The 20,090-nt window shown below is 39.9% G+C and overlaps 1 protein-coding gene across 9 annotated transcripts in view; it reads left to right on the forward strand.

Moving 5' to 3' along the window:
* The window catches only part of LOC136432742 (KH domain-containing RNA-binding protein QKI-like), a 69,345-nt gene that overhangs the window by 26,088 nt on the left and 23,167 nt on the right, over positions 1–20,090 (forward strand). For all 9 annotated transcript variants that reach the window (XR_010755590.1, XM_066424433.1, XM_066424523.1 and 6 more), the window contains exons 4-5: positions 4,081–4,197; positions 11,697–11,840. Coding sequence is in view for 8 of the 9 variants with exons in the window: in XM_066424433.1 (XP_066280530.1) it covers positions 4,081–4,197; positions 11,697–11,840 (261 nt within the window). In the remaining variant the exon portion in view is untranslated. The remainder of the gene's footprint in view (positions 1–4,080; positions 4,198–11,696; positions 11,841–20,090) is intronic.

Consider the following 20,090-nt stretch of genomic DNA (forward strand, 5'->3'; position numbering starts at 1 on the left):
TCAAGTAATTCATTTCCACAGTCAAAGAGTGGCTTCCTGTGCATGCCCCTTACAAAACTAGTTAACTTTGGGTGGCCTACAGGCTAACAAAACACGTCTCATCAATATTTAACCTCTATGCCCCTTGTCTATTACCTGCCAACTTTATTTCTGACAAAACTTGGGATTAAGAAGATTATACACCAAAAAAGAGTGGATTCTTTCGGCCAGGTAGGAAGATCATTTTCATTTGCCCTGATTTTAAGATTTCACTGGAAATGAATGGTAAAACTAATCCTATCCACGCTGGCTGGTTACTGCCCCAGTTACATAGATGATGTTGGGATCAGCATGCCTGACCCCTGCACCAAAGGTCAAGTCTGTGACCTGTGACTCACCCTGTCCCACCCCCAGGGCTGATGAAGATTGGCAGGCACTGGTGGCAGGGGAGGGGGAGGGTCCAGGTTACCATGGTGATGTCAGAACTGAGATGACAAGGAATGCTCTCATGGAGGGAGGTCAGGCAGATACAGTTAGCATTTAGACTAATGTTGGCAATCCATGTGCATCATACCTATTACCTAGAAGTTAGTTTGTAAATCGAAGTTAGTTTGTAAATCGAAGTTAGTTTGTAAATCGAAGTTAGTTTGTAAATCGCCATATATTTGCGGAGTAAGCTTGTTATCAGCAAATGCCTAGCAAGAACAATGGCAGTAATTTGTTGCTGAAGATTCTGTAAAACTAATCTAGTTCTGGTTGCCCATCTATGCAGTAACCTCTCTTGGTTGTCCTGGGTTAACCATCATGACTGAAGAGTCAAGTAGAGTTTGCTGTCAGGTAGGAAGTTCTTCCAGTTTAGATCGCTCCTTATCGGTCTCTTCTTCAACCGACTGTCACATTGGGTTTATTGGGAGCAAGGAGATATGACATTTGCATCCAGTTTTGTCCTTACAAACTTTTTCTGCAGCTTCTTAATCCAAATCCTCCAAAAAAAAGTTGGAAAAAGTACAAAATGAACAAGTGTAAAACACTCTTGTGGCTGTCCACTCCCCCACACACAGGTCCTCCTGGGTCTGACCTCTAGGTGAACTTCACATGTTGTTCCCATCACCACAACCTCCATGTCCCTGCTCTGTCAGCTGTTGCTATGGCAACAGCAATCAATCGGAGCCACTGGCCATAAAAGTAATCCACTGTGGTCAGATGAAGGGCCAAGGGGAGATAGTGATAGTGGGGTGTGAACAATGACTTCCTTTCAGTTTTCTAACCTCCGTTAACTTGGACTTGTAGCATATCTCCAGCGATTAACGCATATCCCATATATGGATAGTGCTGTTCTGTCATATGGCACTGAGGAGCCAGTATTGTGACTTCAGTACATCCTGTTGGACATCAAAGTCCCTGAAGACCCTGCTATCAGAACAACTCGATATTGGAAGAACATACCAGAGCATGAGCATCAAAACAAGAATGAACATGTTTGAAACTTTTTATCTTCAATACAACTTTTCTTGAAGACCTTCTTTTCTGTATGTTGAGGCCTGAGTATTCTTAACTCTTTTGCCCCCAAAATACTCTCCCTAAAAAAGGGAAACATCATCACATAACATTCAAATGCTTTCTCTGACTTGTGATGTCAGTGCCGAAGCTATATCATTTTCTGTTTTGGCATTTTTATTAGGAACCATGAGCTCCAGTATTTCCCATCATGCACCCTCCTGAGGCAGTCTGGGAAGGCAGCCAAGTTTCACTCTTAATATATTTAACGACTATTACTGGTGAAGGTTCGTGTGACATTGACTTTAACTGTCACATTCCCCTTGTGTCACATTCCCCTTAAGTTCAACAAGGACCCAGGAATCAAATTATTACTTGATGTTGAACTTTGTAGCTTTATGAAATCAGCCTCTGCTCTTCCTTGGTCTTCCATTTTATCAGCACTGGAGAGTTAACTTGTAATAAATGAAATGTATTTGAAAATTACTCTTCTTGTAGTTTGTAAATAATGATAATTACAGTATCCAAAGAATTATATTTTATTCTTTTCTTTCCTGTTTCAGTGAACCATTCCATCACCACAACAAAAACACTAATTTACGGCGGTCCCCGTAAATGCATTCCTTTTATTCTGATCATCAAAGATGTTTTATCCACATTCCGAGGCTTTGAGATAATATGCTATCTGGTCATTACACCATTACGGCACGACTTTAATGATGTGTTTACACCTTGGAGACGTTGTAAACGCTGTATGAAACCCCGGCAGGTTTCAGGACCCAGCTGCCGAAATGCCGCGGTCTCAGGCAATTCAGCGCTCCAATAGTCCCCCATCGCACAGGTAAATTGGGGGCACAGTTCACAACAAAATCACTTCCCCACTAACTTTTGTCGCCACACCTGCGGTCAATCGCTATGTTATCATCATTACAGCCGTTAAATCCCGAACGATGAAATCGTCTTTGTGGCGGGGCTTACCCTCGGACGTTCGGAGCGCAATAGAACGGACGTTACGTCCATCAGAGCATCATCGTTAACCCTGGTCGGTAATGAAATTTTTACAACTGCTGTGATTGGAAGAAATGTGACATTATCAGTAGGCTAATTGTTTTCTCAAGGGGAAAGTTGCCCTCTATTTCATTAGCCTTGCATGTTAACCATACTACAAGCCCTGCATGAGGAAAAGGCTTGTTTTTTAGTGCAGGAAGACTTTACAGCGCGGTCACACTGACCCATACACGTCCAGCATTTAATCTCAGTCAGCAGACGGAATTGTGTTGTAAAAGTCCGGGACAAAAGTGTTTTATGTGCGTCGTGGTAATTCCTGCAATTACGGACTATCTCTAGTTGAGGAATATTGAAGAGGCAGAAAATGACTGTGCCGGGTATTAACATGAGGATCTCATCAGTATCCATTGTCCCCCCTGCCCGACACAGGATCAATAATCCTGGTGGAACGAAATAGAATATACCGTGCGGAAATGAGCAGTTTACCCAGGTAATCATGGGGGGGGACCTCCGCACTTCCCCGGTGCCGTTTCTTTGTCATGATAAGATAAGCTCGCAGCGGAGTTCTGGAACGAAAGGATTTTCATGCGAGATGGTATCGTCATTAAAATTTGTGTAGCATTACGCCAGCTTTGGCATAGGCCTACGCTACGCAGGGATATCCACTGAAAAATGGAGGCTTTACGGCTCTAATTCATTTTACCCAGATTGCATTTATTGATGATAATCTGCGGGTATTGATCTCGCCGAAACGTCTGTTCTTCCGTCCATTTAATTAATAGACCTCTCCATTTTCCTCTTGTCCATCTCACAATATCAGCGGGCGAACAAATTGGCTCGGAGACAACTGACGGAATGCCTACCGATTCCTTGCCCTCACTGGACATGTACATATGCCCATCTTAGGGATGATAGCACGCTGCCGGGTTTTTGTAACGGATGGGTTATCGCACAGTCAATAAATCAATACCGCACTGAGTGGAGCAGTTAGAGCAGCTCATGAGACCGTGGATAACCGGCCTTGTGACGGTGGCACGGCCACAAAAGAAGAGGTTATAGAAACATCAATACGCAACACGGGAGTCAGGGGGGCTGTTGAGAGCGCGTACATTACACACCGGAGGCTCTCGCATTCAAAGACGCAGAACAATTGCACACTGTCAATGGGTTGTTACCTTTCGCTATGCTGCTGAATGTGGGGCATAATGCTAACACTCGCACGTTTTGATCAGGGTTATGGTTTATTGGGGTACACCGATCCCAATCTGGTCCCTCAAGTTGGTGAATTGCTATCGGCCATGTTTTTACACATTGACAGTTGAATGGACCAATGGCAGGACAAATAAGGTCCTGATGGTAGATATGAAGTGTAACTATCAGGTACAGCCGTTGTCACTGATGCATCGCTCAAGGTAACGGCCGCAGTAATAGTTAACAGAGAAGTAGTCATGCAGATGTGTTGGACTAGAGGCAGAAAGTATCTGCTTTTAACCATAACTACCACTGGTTGTTGGTGTGAATCTGGAGATGTTTTGACATGTTGACATTGAGCATTCCGATCCATATTGATTGTGCATTATCTCTCTCTTGCTGCAGTTCAACTTTGTGGGGAGGATTTTGGGGCCGAGGGGAATGACCGCCAAGCAGCTGGAGGCAGAGACAGGCTGCAAGATTATGGTGCGCGGAAAGGGATCCATGAGGGACAAGAAGAAGGTAAGAAACAACAAAGTGAAAGTTGAAAATGTTGGTACTGTAATTACCAGTGTCAAGTTGTCTTCCAATGTCATTTCAATTCCCAATTGAGCTATTTTTTTGTCCTTTCTGTGATACTTCCTAACTGCCAAGCAGAAGGTAAGAAACAACAAAGATTTGAAAAAGAAATATTAACAGAGCTTGTACCAGTGTCAAGGTGTCTTCCAATGTCATTTCAATTCCCAATTGAGCTCCTATGATTTTTGTTTCCTCTCTGTGATACTTCCGAACTGTTAAGCAGAAGGTAAGAAACAACAAAGATTTGAAAAAGAAATGTTAACAGAGCTTGTACCAGTGTCAAGTTGCCTTCCAATTTTATTTCAATTCCCTGTTGAGCCACTGCGATTTTTGTTTCCTTTCTGCAATACTTCCTAATTGTCAAAGAACATTGTCCTTGTGGCAGATGTAGTAACAGAAGGGGTATCATAGTATACAATCTGCACCACAACCTTGCAGTTGCTTAAAACACCTGTGAGAAGATAGTACAATGGACAGAGTTGCTCATGTTATGTCTCTTTAGACACTGACATTTCAGCAGAAGTAAAACATGTTTTCTGATTGGTTAGAATCAGGTCATGCTGGGGTCATGCCTTGCCTGCTCTGTTGACTTGTAAGGCCTAGATATGGCAGGGCGATGGAAAATAACAAACGGCAGCTAAAGGAAAACAAGTATTCTTTATTTTTGCTGAAAAATATTGCAGGATTTGGGTTCCAAGTTCCTGGACTGTCAGAAAAAACAGATTTGGGTGGATGAAACTGGACAGGAAAAAGCTGTAGTAATGTGTTGTCTCTGTTCTGGCACCATTTCAAAGACCAGGCTAAACTAGATATGTTTACAAAATACAGCACCACAGTCATGAATAGCAAACTCCTTCCCTTGATTTCCTTAGTAAAGATAACTTGGACTGTTGTCTTGACTTAGTTGATTATAGGTGAAAATTGTTGCCATAGCTGTTGCTTTGAAGGTGATTGTAATCGGATCATCATTTCAAATAGAACTGGACACCCTTTTGGTGAAAGACAATATTTACGGAGTGTAAGAAAAGACTCTTGCATCTACAAAGGAGCAAAAGGAGGTACTGTAACTGTAACCTCTTTTGTGACATGCAGATTTCTGTTTTTCCCAAATCTGTACTCTATGGTTGACTGGTGCCAAGGTCACCAAGACTACTCTATGTTTACAGTATAGTTCTTAAGTATTTAGACCCATTTGGAGAGGGATTTAGAGAGACTGATTCAGCAGTTGTTGTAAACTTCACGAACAAGAGCAAGTTGGCACAACTTTCGGAACGAAACTTTCCCCCCTTTTGTATGACCGTCACATTTTCACAAGAAAGGTTTGAGAAGTGACCCTGTCCCTGGCTGGCCTGTTTTCGCATTCATTGGCAGTGACCATGATGCCAGGGCACGGATGGTAGAGTTCTAAACAAGGAGAACAAAAGTTGCCCCCCTTCAGTGCACCGCACCAGCAGACAGCATTCAGGCAGCTGATAAGTGTCTGATCCAGCGTGCCCACCCACCCTTCTCGTTCTACTTCCAGACAATGTGGACTCTGCAGTTTGGGATCCATGAGTTTAGACTATCAAAGAGATAAATAGCTTGGCAAACACAGCCCAGATCTAGCAAGCTCCTCTCTCTCTTTGTGCTGTGGATCTGAAGTTATCGTTAGTAGGAAACAGATCACAGTCTGTGTTACAAGGCCACACAAGATACTATTTCTGTCTAAAGTGTAGGTTTTGTGTGTGAATGAAACCAATATGCAACCAACTGTCTACCTGCTCACTTTTACTGTAATCCAATACAAATTCAAATCCAATACAAATTCAAATGCATGGCTGGACCCAATACCAGAGAAAGTGCCTTCATCTTCATGGTTAGCATCTCAACAGAGCATGTGATAGTACTGCTACATTAAGCCTATGTGGGCAAGAACGTGTAAATAAAGATCATTGATTAGAAATGTTATAAATATTGATAAATTTCAAGCTTTGAGTGTGAAATTATTATCACAGAAAAACCTTCCCTCCTCCTCTCACCTCTTAGTCCTTCAACAAACCTTTCTAAATTGTTATGCATTTCATTTCAGTGAAAGAAATTTATCAATCTTACAAATTATGTCCCACGAGGCCTTTGATTTATAGAAACTGTCTTTTTATGTTTGTATGATGTATGGCTGCACGTGATGTTGAAAGATGACCTTTTTTTACCAAGGTGACTGCATTCTCCCTCTGTTATGTATGACACAAAAATGGCACAAAATATCATGTCCTTTTTCGACTCGCTACATTTGAAACATCCATTAGCGAATCCAAACATTTAGAAAATCAAATAAATTTAGAAGCTGATACATCACTGTTGAACATGATTGTATAAAGTAACAAAAACGTATTTGTATCTCTTGTATGAAGGCCTAAATGTGAGATCACTATTTGCATGCATTTTCGCACCTCCAAACGTGGTGAGGTCTTCAGTAAACATGCGTATTTGCACCTGCAATCAGCCCCTGTTGTCTGGCTAATTGATAAGCATACCGGAAGGGCTGGTGTGTAGGGCTGAGCAAACCTGCTAAGCACCTGATCTGCACAGGGGTGTAATGGAGACAGTTTAGACAAATATTTGACAACCACTCCAACTGTGGTCCCAATGAGTTTGGTTGGCAATTTCGTCTGTGTGTAATCTCGCTACTGAAGTTGTAGCCAGGAATGTCAATAAGGAGAAGATTTGTCTGTAGTGGGGCAGAGTTAACGTTGCACCTAAGTCATCAACCTTCCTTGTACAGCTAAATACAAAACAAAAAAAACTCAAAAAATTAGATCTATCTGTTTCCATAAATGAATGATGAAGTGAACAACGTAAGCCAGACAGTGCAAAGTTTTTCTGTTCTTTTAACATAGAAAACCCCACAAAAATTGTTGCAAAAGGAATCAAGAGTTTGTTGGCAAATTAAAAGCGGAAGCACTAATTTCCTTCGTTGGTTTTCTTGTGACAACAAAGGGTAGGTTCAAGTTTACCCGTCGGCCACAAGTGCAGTGTTCAGGTGGATACTTGTGGCTGCAAGAGGCATGTCAACCCTTATCCTTACAAGGACACAACTTCAAGTAATGTGTGCACAGTAGATGTTGACTAGCACAAGTTATTTCTGGATTGCAAAAGGTATTGAGTAACAACAACTATCTCTCCTTTTGCTGTAGTTTAAGGGAGAAGGTGTAAATTGTATGACTGAAGAAGATAAGTCAACAATCTTCTCAGATAGTGCGAAAACAATAAATATACTTCCTCTTGCACTGAGTCTAAAGAAGTTACAACAGTGAAGTCCTTTGTGACTGGCAAGGTTTTATCTCTGAAAATTTAAATGCAAGTTTAAGAACATGACAGGAATAAGACTAACTTCATCTTGGCCTGTGGGAAATTTTTCCCTGTAATATGTAACTGTTGCAAATTTGAGTGTTCTGAAAGCATTATATTATCAGTGAGATAGATGCGTGAAAAATGACTTCTTCCCTAAAAGCCCCTTATTGACTGTGTAACTTGTATTCTTCAGAGTTGATCTACTGACATGATGTATAGATCTATAACAAAGTTTCTATCTGTAACAATGAGATAAGAAAAATGACAAACAGCTTATGCTATCAAAAAAACTCTACCACTGTCATCACATCACACTTGTTATTATCTGTTCCTAATAGCACAGTAAGAATCAGACAACTTGGCTACTACTTAAACTTGCTTGTATCTGTCTAAATACAGCTGGTAAAGATTTATGCTGGTGAACGAAAGCCAACCAAAGTTACAACATGCTGTCTTTTGTTTTCAAAATATTATCAAAGGAGTACAGGTTGACAGTCCTAGGAATAATTGGCTGCTGATCTTGTAAATGCTTAGGTCTGTTTCATATTTCTAGGTCCTATACCACAGAAGTTGATATGCACCAAGTAGAACTTGTTTTAGAAATGTCTTTGGAACCACTTCAAGGTCGTGAGAAATGTACTACCTTGTACATCAAATTGAATACTGTGGATGCAGAAATGTTTGTGGTGGTTTTATGTTTCCGGTTTTCTCTGTGAACTTTCAGCACGAACTTAAAACCACAGCGAAACTTTCTGGCCACCTATGACTGTAGCGCTACTATTGTTTCAAACGAGAAATTAAAAATCACCACGAACACTTCATTTTCTATCTACCACGAAATAGAAACCGCAGTAGCTGTCATGGAAACCTCCTGAGATAACGTGATGTATTTTGTCAAGAAAGGTGTCATGAAAAAGTCATGAATAATCGTTTATAGTGTCAAACAGCTGTGGAAGGAGGTGAGAAGTATCTGTTTATAGTGTGAAGTACACGCTGTGAAAAAGTTTGTTACATCACATATATTGTTAGGGTTTAGACCATGGATTTTTATACATGTGTTACCCTTTTTTGAAGCCAATCTCCAACTTAAACTTACTTTATCAGAAATGACAGTTTGATTCAAGAGTCTTCGGGAGACCATAACTAGCCTAGAGGGAGACTGTACTAAAGAGAGGTGTTAGACTGTGAAATAATGAACTCAAACACAGTTATTTTAGTGACCATAAACTGTGTGGTAATTGGGACACCCCCTGTGACTGCAACTTTCAAAGTTATGCTGGAAAGGGGCTGTGGTTATGTCACTTTGCTAACACTGCACAATAGATAATGTTGCTCTCGCAGAGAGATAATTCAGCACTTGAAGGCCACAGCAGTTGACAAACATCTTAATATTTTGAAGTGCAGAGGAAGTGAGCGAGTTGCTGTTTTCTATTTATATTTAAACATCCTTTCTTGTAAGTCTGTAATCTTTTCAAGACAGATTTTTGTTTGAAACAACCCCTCAATGCTATATTTGCATACATTTAGTTTTACAAGGTAAAAGCAGATGTAGGTTAACCATTTGGTAAAATTCTGCTCATCTCTCTTTGTCAGGTTCAGAGTGTTGTTTCCATCATTCTTTCAGGGTGATGAACTGACTCCTCCCTCCCCTTTGATCAGAAATGAATGACCTCATTTACCTTTAGTGTGTTGCATGAAACATCTCTGACATCTTTATGAACATTTTCATTATTCTATGGACATTAGCATTGCCTTTGGCCTGTTTGCATGTGGGTGGGTAAATGGAAAGAAGGGTAGTGAGGTCAGAGTGAAGCCATTTTTTAAACTGCTGGGGTAAAGGAACCCATTGTCTTTTATTCTTCTCACCTTTCCACTTACTGTAAATTCATTTATTTTTCGTGGTAGAAGTGTTTTTTTACAGTAGAATCCGCTTAACTGCACCATCCATTTGTCAGCATTTTTGGTGCAATTATCCGGCTGGTGCAATTATGCGAAATGCCCAGCTGGACCGCACCACCATGGGCGAGGGGGTATATTGTTAGACAGAAACACCAGCACAAAGAAAACAGACGAAATTATTCAGTTATTAACTTTATCTATTGACCCTTTGCTGAAATTAAAGAAATGACTAGGAACCTGTTTTGATTTTACATTCTTTCATTTTTCCATGCGATCTACCGCATTACAACACACGTAATGTTACAGGGGAGGCATTCTGAAACATCGTCATGCCACTCATGGGATAACAGTTTCTGTGTTACATTACGTAGAGTGCAGTTGTCGATTTACGTAAATCATGTATCGCCATGAAACTAGGAATTGAAACTAAAACTTGGTTACTGATTACGGGTGACCCGCCCGGGACCTCCCATACGATTCCTATCGACGTAATTGTCAATGAAGACCGCCTTCTTTTGCTACTCAAAACAGTTTTAAACATATTGGCGGTATTGCGCCTTTACACCGGCAGGTATCGGCTCATTTGTACCGCGTTTGCCGATTTTAGCGCACCTCTTCAGTTAACTTGTCGAGGATTTTTGAAAAAATTGGTGCAGTTATCCGGCATTGGTGACCATGTGCGGTGCAGATATGCGGAGTCACTAACAATGCAGTGAATGGGAACCGGTTTTGGATATTGGGATTCGGTGCAATTAAATTGAAGGTGCGTTTATCCGATGTGCAATTAAGTGGCTTCGTCTGTATTTTATTTTGCAGTGTTTAAAGTTTGCATTTAATACAGTATTAATGCATAGGAAATATATATACTCGTGGTGTCATGAACTTGTGTTGGAGAAGTCACTGAAAATTAACAACCCCGAACATTTCAAGATTTAAAGTATGTTACAAAAATTTCTTCTTTAGCAGAAGGCAATGCCCTGTTTTGCGTCATTCCTTGAGACCTGAGGGTGTACATTTAATTGTCCACATAACACACATAATGGTACACCTGTATTCATGTATCCTGCTGACCTAGATTTAAATGCAGAAAGTCAGTCGTGGCAAGAAGTTTAAGTACAAACTCATGTTAGGTCTATTCCCTCTAGTACAGCATATTTAGTGTAGTACATATATATATATAGTATGTATATCTTTCTTAGAAAAGCCTGACAGGTGTTGGCTTACTAGCAAGTAGTAAACTGATCAGAACAACATCTCTACACACTCATGCCCATGTAGCTTTACAACAATAGCCTGGGGCCATCTTGGCACGCATGTGGTTGTCTATTTTCCTGACTTACATTACAGGTATGCATTGTGTGGCATACCCCAGTGACCCTGTTGTGTAACAGAAGCCCTGTGGGGAGGGGGGTTTACATTTGTGGGGAGGTAAAAGACTCTTATTGATTTACGAAATGAAGTTTCTCTTTACTGGAACACAGAGTATGCTTTTAAAATTTGAAAAGTAAGATTATTAGCTTTGACAATCAGACATTTTCTTTGTATTGTGTGAGCGTAAATATCAAGGTATTAGCGCATTATGTATACTAGAGGTACAAAATCTAGTTAGTCTCTTCAGAAAGTACCACAAAGTCTAATGGATTAGTAAAGAATACACAGGGAACAATAGATAGAATCTTTGCTGAGCTACGTGCCACCTAGAAGGTAAAATTAACTGGTCAGGGAATGGCTAATAGAAAATAGCGTGCTTGTAACCTTCCTTTTCACTAACAGTGGAAACTGTTGCAAATGAATTTTGTGAAGATTGTGCCGTTGTATCCATGGGTATCCTTGAAAAATGACAACATATATATATATATATATATATATATATATATATATATATATATATACTGACAGGGTTTACAATTAGAGATGGAACAAATCAGAAACACAACCATTTGGAATGATTCCAGCAGCAGCCACCATTTCCTCCTCCCAGCCTGCCAAGAAAGTTACTGTTGATGAAAAAGGCTAACAGAATATGTACACTGGATATTGAAGTTTTTCTTTCACACAACAAGTAATGTATCTCACCTGCTTACATTTTGATGTCTATCAGACACCTTCCTCAGAGCTGGGAATCAAAAGCTCTGACGAGAAGGTGTCTGTAAGCGAGATACATGAACACAGATATGCTGACAAGTTTCTTTTTTCTCTTCCTTTTCCTCCAGGAGGAGCAGAACAGAGGCAAGCCCAACTGGGAGCACCTGAACGACGAGCTGCACGTCCTGATCACGGTGGAGGACTGCGAGACCAGAGCACGCATCAAGCTGCAGAGGGCCGTAGAAGAAGTGAAGAAGCTACTCGTGCCATCGGTGAGTGTCCTTGATGCTTTCTTTCTCTTATATGAAAATCAATTCCTCAAAGGACCCTTCATCTTTCAGAAAAGGTTAAGAAGAAGAGTTTTCATTTCAATGACAAGCCACTTGTTTTTATACATCGTGCTCTAGAGCAAAACTAATTAACCTCTATTAAGCCTGATCTGATGTAGTGAAAAAATATAATAACATCTGCCAGGAGCAATGGCTATTAAAGTCGAGGAGGTATTTGTGTACGAATTTTCAGGAGAATAAAAACTACACCTGTTCTTTTTTTATTTTCCTTTGGGAAATGTAATGGTTTGCCTTCTTGTATCAAGTTGCCATGTTGATAACCAAGAAGCAAGGTTCAAACTTAAGAATGTGGAATAGATTAGCCAGACAATTGAAACAGTCAAGGCCAGTTGTGTGGTACTTCCCAAATATGTTGTGTATTACTTCCACATGTTACTGATTCAGGGGTGGGGTGTAGGGGACAGGGTCTCTGTGCAAGAGGGTAAAGAAGCAATCTATTTAGAACTGTTTTTACATATTCCCTAGGTGATAACAAAAACTGTGAAAGGGAAATCTTATGGTAATGCAATGCATGTTGCCTGTAGGCTTATTAATACCAGGTTAACAGCTGTCTATATTGCAGCCAGAGTATTGATTAATAATTGTCCCTGGCCCAATGATCGTTAAGTTTGATAACCTTTTTAATAGGTTTCTGCTCAAAGGCAGCCCCCAGGGAAAATTGCCTTCAGTTTGACATGTGCCTTTTTTTTAATATTCTGTTTATTTAAACTACAAATCAGTCATGGTCAAAAGAAGTTAATTGGATATCTTGATAAACTATAATACATTTATAACTGATAAATGTTGATTTGATTAGTATGACCGGGAACAGAGCAAGTTTGTTATTATCATCTTCTTCTAGAAGTTTGGTGTCTAATTTGAGATACAAACTAGAAAAATTGTCAATGGAAACGAACACATAATCATAATTATGTAATTTAAGATTTCTTAACATGTTAATTCTGATGGCGTCAGTTGCTCTGCTGCATTGTTGTGATCAAACGAGTATGATTGAAATTTTGATACAATCTAATACATTTATATATCATCCATTAGGAAAGAGAGCTAGCTGTCTTAGCATGACATTTTTGGCAGACAGTTAAATTGCTTAGCGCAAAGCAGACCCCAACACAAAGCATGAACCCAAACTGTTTAAATGTAGTTTGACACCGGAATATCTAAAGACACGTGTAGTTCGCACAATTTATTGAAGAAAGTAGCTACAAATGTTATTAATTTTCTGCTCAGTGAGTTACTCTACCTGTGCAAAATTGGCACAATCTCATTGATAGGCTCAAAATAAAGAGAAGAAAGCACTGTGGTGACATACTCCCTTTCCACCAAAATGGACAAGCCCAGAACAAAAATGGCTGTGTAGAAGTAATTGGTCTACTGAACCAGATAGACAATAACGGCTTTCACACATTAGCAGGGACGATTATCCTCTTTGAGGTCCTTTATATGTCACCTTTCGACACTTGTCACCTTACCTACCTGTATTCTTGCCAAGTTCTGACATCATTTGTCTGCAAATACAGCTCAAAGGGGTCAGAAGATCTCTTGGTAGACACTGTAGCATATTACCTAGAACCAAAAAGTTGAAAGTGTGTTTTGGAAGGCTGTTGACAGATCCATTGGTGTAATTTTTCATGGTTATTAATCTCTCCCTTGTGGGATTTAGAAACAAGTAAAGTTAAAACTGCTGATAGTAAATGTTCATGACATTTTTTCTTTCTTCAAAATGGTTAATTTAGCAAACTTATCAAATCCTTGCTATGCTTGGAAAAAGGTAATTTTGTCAAGTTTTTTTTTCCTGATCCTGAAAACCCTTTCACACCCTCAGGTAATGTAGACAAGATGGGGGAGAGTCAGGACTGCCTGTCTGTGTCCTCTGCCCCCAAAGGTCTCCTATTTGTTGTTCTTCCTGCTCTGGGTCCTAAACCAGCCCCAACTGAGGTGTACTCTGACAGAAACCAGCCCCTAAAGGGTTTATTTCCAGTCACAAAGCCAAACAAACCACTGTTTATTTCTATATACAACTTTGGTCCCAAGGCTCTTGCCAACCTCTTCCATTTTTGTCTTTCAAACACTTCTAGAAATACTCACAGTATGTGTTTGTTTCTAGTATGTCCCTTCGCTATCCTGACTTGACAGTTTTTTTGCCCCTGAAGCATTTGTCAGTCTTTTGCTAAATTGTCACATGATCTCCTGTTGTTGCCCAGCAGCCTTCTGGGATAGCTTGGGTGTCATTAGATGGAACCTTGCTATCCTGGAGTCTCTGAAACTGCCAGGAGCTTGGAATTCTGGAAATTCGAGTCCCCCTCTGGACCCCAAAGAAATCCTAATGCTGTGAATGGATTTTGCAAATGACTGTGTTATTTGGAGAATGGGGAGAGGGGGATTACAGGAGAACTTTACTCACATGGCAAAAGTACATGGACCTATAGTGTCAGCTTACACCCCAGCCTGGGAAAAAAGAAAAAGCTGCATGGGTAGTTTATCAGGGGACACTTGTGTAACTTCTCCCATACTGTAGGAGTTTTCTGTCCTGTGGACTTTTGAACTTGAGCCTCTAATGGAACAAATTGCACATATATATATGAAAGAGACAGGTCCATAGTGCCTTTGTTTGCCAGTTATTTATAAAGTTTACATTTGTACAATATCATAACCTTATGATCAATGAAATAGTATAATATACATACCAATACACACAAGCGCACACATACACTATACACATACATACAGTCAAGGCCTGATTACCCTTTAGAAAAACATCCAACCAGTCAATCAATCAATCAGGAAGGTTGTAATTGTTATGAAATTCCAACAGCCCTAATCTCTTACTACCCAGGTATAATAGTAGATAATCACATTCCCAGGGCACACAGATAATCACCTTCCCAGGACACTCCAGACTTCCTGAAGTCAAGGCTAAACAGCTAATGAGATGGGGGCTAGATAGAGAAGTATGTGGTGGCAAAGAGACACCTAGGTGGTGATAGGGAGTCTTGTGACATTGTACAGTTGTTGATATGAACTACAGAACTACATCAGTAGTACATGTGAGTAATAAGATAAACGGGGCCTGCAGAAAATAACAACACCATTTACTTGTACACATAAATCTTAATCAGGCAAACCAAACGTAAAGAAATTCTACTTTTTTTATTTTGAATTCATTTATTACATACCAGGAAGTTTGAGATTTGATGGCCAAAACTTTCATTATGTCAGTTTTTAGGGAGATTATTTTGTTTCCGGAATCATTGACCAAGCCCCACAAATTTTTTTACTTCTAAAGTTAATGTCATGGCAAACGTCCAAGCCCAGACCCAACTGTAACAGTATTGTTTGTCTCAGGCAACCACAAAAGGTCCCATGGCCTACACTTTTCCATTTGGAAAGGTTTATGACAAATGGAATAGGAGACATTGGGTTCTATGGTAGGGCAATTGGTTGGTACTTTGTTTAATCAAGAGAAAGTTGCTCAAAGGTATGGTATGCCTATTGATTGCACTTTGTAGAATGATATTGTGGTCACTTGTAACGTCGTGTCTAAAGAACCCATACCTAATAGTAGCTGTAAAACATAAGCCAGCAGTATACTTAACTGTGGTTGTCATTTGTTTAATTAACAAAAGTCCTGGCAGTTATGGATTTTCCGTCCAGGGAGGAAAGAGCGGGCTGCCATATCGTGGCATTATCCCAATTGGCGCTAACCTGACCACAATCCATCGTCAATCTGTCAGAGCAAAGTTATAATTCTTGCCCGTAAAGTGGTACGTGGGCTCCCAGTAAAGCTGCAGAGGGAGTAATGCATTGTCTGGTACCTCCTGTAGCATGAAAGTGTGTGCAACAACTAGGTAGAATAGAGTTACGGCCTGTTTCTTCTGACTGGAATATTGAAGCTACTGTTTAGTCTCCTGGGTTCCTAACAATAAAGAAAATCAGGGCACTGTGCCACATCCTATGAGCTTGAAAAGGGCAACTTCATAAAACTGGAGTAAGCACAGAGAGCAGAGACCTCTGCCAAAGACTTAAAGAAAGAGTCATCTTACCTCATCTTCCATTGGTTAAAAATCATTAAACTGATTCTTGGATTCTTCAGCATGATTTGACCTTGATTAAAGGCATCATAAAACCGGAGTAAGCACAGTAAGAGCAAAGGCCTGTGCCAAAGAGTCATTTTACCTCGCCTTGTAATAGTTAAAAATCATTAAGAAGATTCTTGGACCGTAAAAGCATAATTTGATCACTTCCTTCCTTTGGCCAGGGCTGTACTTACCACCAGGAAGTCTTGAAAAATCTTTTTACTAGTTTAAACTGTCTACTCTGTCTCAGTCAAGAAGACTCAAGATGGATGATCATATGCATGTTCCAGTGCTGACAGGACTTAATTGAATGGAACTTCATTAAGTCATTTTGTATTTGGAAATGCACAAAGCAGGTTGCAGAAAATATTGGAAATGAACAGTGCACTCTTATCAATTCTCTTCAATAGTAGTATGCCTCAGGTATCTTTAGAATTTGTTTCTTTTTGTTAACTTTGACTTATGTACAAATATATCTTTTCCTATTACAGCAATTTTTGAAATACACTAACACTTTAATTGACTCCATTTGCTTTTGATTAAAACATATGGAGTCAAGAAACTCGAAAGAACAGTTAATTGCCAACTTATTCAGATGACCCTCATAGATATCAAGGTCAAAGGTGCTTGACCTCATAGACATTGACCTTTTGGATCTGTCAAATGCCCTTCCCCCATTTTTGTATTAGATATAAACTCCATACAATATTGGATTCATAGAATTTTAAAGATCTCCTTATTTTGTAAATTTACTCCCAAATTTGTCACATGAACCTGCTTGATTTTTGAACAGGAAATCTGCATTGAAATATTCTGTTTGTCTTTCTGTGAATACTTCTACTTTATGAATTTAAATATAAATCTGTCAATCATCAAAGGATACGGAATTTGTAGTGCTTACTGGGAATCTGTAGGATGACCAGAGATCATCCCTTTCCTATCCTGCATAAAAGCGTAATGGATCTATAATGAGGAGGCTAAGCACTTGTTAGGATGCTTTTCTGCATTACTAGGCCCTGTGTCAAAAATTGTTGCAGAAGTATATGCCTTATGAATGCAAACAAAGCCACATTTGAAAGTATGCTGCATGATATCCGTTGATCTAACAACAATGTACATTTTTGCCCATTTGTCTGATTCAAGCACTATCCAATTTAGAATTGCAGTACTATTTCTAGGAAGTGATATTGACTGTACTCCAAGGTTTATGCTGTATTAAGGTAGAAATCTTCTCTACTCTGTTAAAAGCATATTAATGGAAAATGTACGTTCTGTGCATTTTAAGTTCTGTGGGTGGTGACAGAAAAGACACGAAGTTACAAAAAAATTGTTAGGAAGTATCTTAAGTTGCCAGTTGACCTATAACTTACGTTTTGATCTCCTATATTTTTTTAACGACAGTTGTTAATGAAAAAAAAAAATTAATTATTTGTGCTTGAAATTAATTTTTTTTTCAATATGTATTTTGTAATGCCCTTGGTGGTGTCTATCGGCAATCAATATGGCTAAAGGTTAAATAGAATGGACGAAATTGAAACTGTGCAGGTATGTGTTAAATTAGATTGGTAGAAATGGTATGAAGGGATTTGGCTATGAGTGGGGTTCAGGTTTGATTGTCACTTGGGAGTGGTTTTATTTGCAGTTGCCAGCTGTGAGGGTGTTGGCTGGTATGGTATACCAACCAACATTACAAGAATATAGGTCTCAGTTACCTGATTTTGCAAGTATTGAGAAAAAGTAGAGCCTACATTACAAAGCCATTTATTTGTGACCGTTGTAAAAGCTGAAGGTTGATAAATATTGCAAACTCAAATTATTGAATTCATGAAAACAGATGCTTCCAACTTTTTAGTGCCATGCAGAAGACTGTCAAGGCCTTCCTATACGAACATATGCTAACATAATGGTTCCATGAACAGCAGGGGTTATCTCAGGTGGTTTATGATTCTCAGCATGATACAGTCCTTAGATAATGATGTAGAGATGGGATACATGCAGATATAGAACCTTCGTCTGAAATATTCTGAAAAGATACTGATAATTGTAATCAAGAAAAACCCTCCCTGACTTTTACCTTCCTATCCTTGATGCAGGAATTATTAATATTAGTGTGAAAAAACAGGAACATTACAGTATATAATCACAAAGACGATAATAGTAGACATGTGTAGCCACAATTGGTAATAAATGTCATCAGATGTTCTCCGTACTGCCAAGAAATTATAATGACGTGTAACTGATTTGTACAGATACAAATTTTATGTAAGCGTCAGATATGTGAGACGCTCTTATCAGGCATGACAAATGTTTCACGGCACCCACTAGATCCTTCAGGCAATAGTAACTGTGATAACGTTCCATGCCGAATGATTGTAACATTCGATGTGTGAACCCCCATGGACTAGTAATGCTGAACAGCTCTGTCAGCCAGTGCGCAGCAGACAGTTAAATCTGATGGTTCCGTAATGTGGCTTTGAAGGAAGCGTGCAAGCAAAATCAACAACAAAGAAGTTCTTCATTCTTTTTTACAGCTGGCAACAGAAATGTTTGGGCTTTAATTCTAGATATAAGATAACATTCAATAGGTCAGGCTTGAAATTGGGCCACGGTCACCTGTGAATGTAGTACATGCATGCGGTTGTGGAAATGACTTTGTGATAATGAAGCATCGATAAGAGAGTAGTCTTAAAGGGCAGCTTGGTCAATCAGTGGATCACAAGTTGACCCTTTGATAAAGGACTCTTGGCAAGGAAGAGGTCTCAAAGATGATGACATCAAATTTCATGGCTGAGGACCTGATCGGTCCAGGCGGCATAGTGAAGCTGTACTGATGGGTTTTATAGCGCAGGTGATAGCAGCTCGCTGCAGCCAAAGTCTGCGCCAGCATTAAGCACCGGAGAGCTTTGGGACCATTTTTACGCAGACAAGCATACAAACAGCCAGGAAACGAGAGACCGTGCAAGGTTTACTTCCCTTCGGAGACCAGCGTGTTGTCGATAGTGGTCTTTGGAAATGCAGTATCTAAATTCTATTGATGTCTATTCAGAAGTTTTCGAAGAAAGGGATCAAAAGCAAGTAGGCCACGAAGACAGTTCTCTTTGAAAGAGGATGTAAAGTATATGTAGCCAGGAATTCCTCATTTTGCTAGAACTAGTAGAAGACATTATTTAGACAAAAGCAAGCTCCAACCTTTATAGTTCAGCAATTGTCTGCTTTGTGTCTTGGAAAAATTCCTACATTCAACTCCTGTCCAAATACTGTTGTTTTGAGTATTCATTGAAGAGCCAGCCAATACATTGCTTATGTATGAACAGAAATTCCTATTGACTGTGCGAAGAGCCTACTTCTGCCTTACACTTGGCAGGACGTAGCCTTTGAATTCGTATGCTTCCATGCAGGCAATTGGAAGGTATTGGCAGACCTCTCTTGTACTACTGTATAATCATTGCCCTCTATTGCTTTTTGTCCCACCAGCTGCCCTCCCTATCCTCCATCTCTATCTCCCTGAGCTTGACAATTTTCTCGACTTTCCAATCAGTGGCCTACCCAGCGACCTGGGAAAATCTTATTCAGTTGTGGAGGGGCACCAAGAATCCCAAATTAGCCTGGTAACTGGGAACGCTGTCGTGCTTGGCCTCGGGATACAGGCCTCGGGTTTGGGGACTAAATCGACTAAATCGTGTCATCCTAAAATGATGCAGTGATGTCACCCCGTGCCCTAGCCTTTTGTGTAGGGAAAGGGTCGTGTACCACTGACAATCCTTGGTAACACCAAGGTTAACATTGCTAATCAGACAACACCTCACCAAGTGCAGCTCTCTTGAGTGTGAAAATTGTCACATATGCTTCCTGGTAAGCAGCACTACAAGGAAAGGACCTGTCAACATTGCATCTGTGTTGTGTTTAAAGTTCTCACAAAAGGACAGCATCAGCATTAGAACTATAATGCTGATGTGTCCGTACTAAAGAGGCAAATGATGGCAACAAAGCCTTTTCTTCAAAATTAATTTGATCTGACAATATTTTTGCAATGAGGGTGATACTGATGGAACAGTTTTTATTAGCTGATAGGACTGTCACTTAAAATATAAATCAATGT

Source organism: Branchiostoma lanceolatum, chromosome 1, assembly GCF_035083965.1.
Source record: "Branchiostoma lanceolatum isolate klBraLanc5 chromosome 1, klBraLanc5.hap2, whole genome shotgun sequence".
NCBI lineage: Eukaryota > Metazoa > Chordata > Leptocardii > Amphioxiformes > Branchiostomatidae > Branchiostoma > Branchiostoma lanceolatum.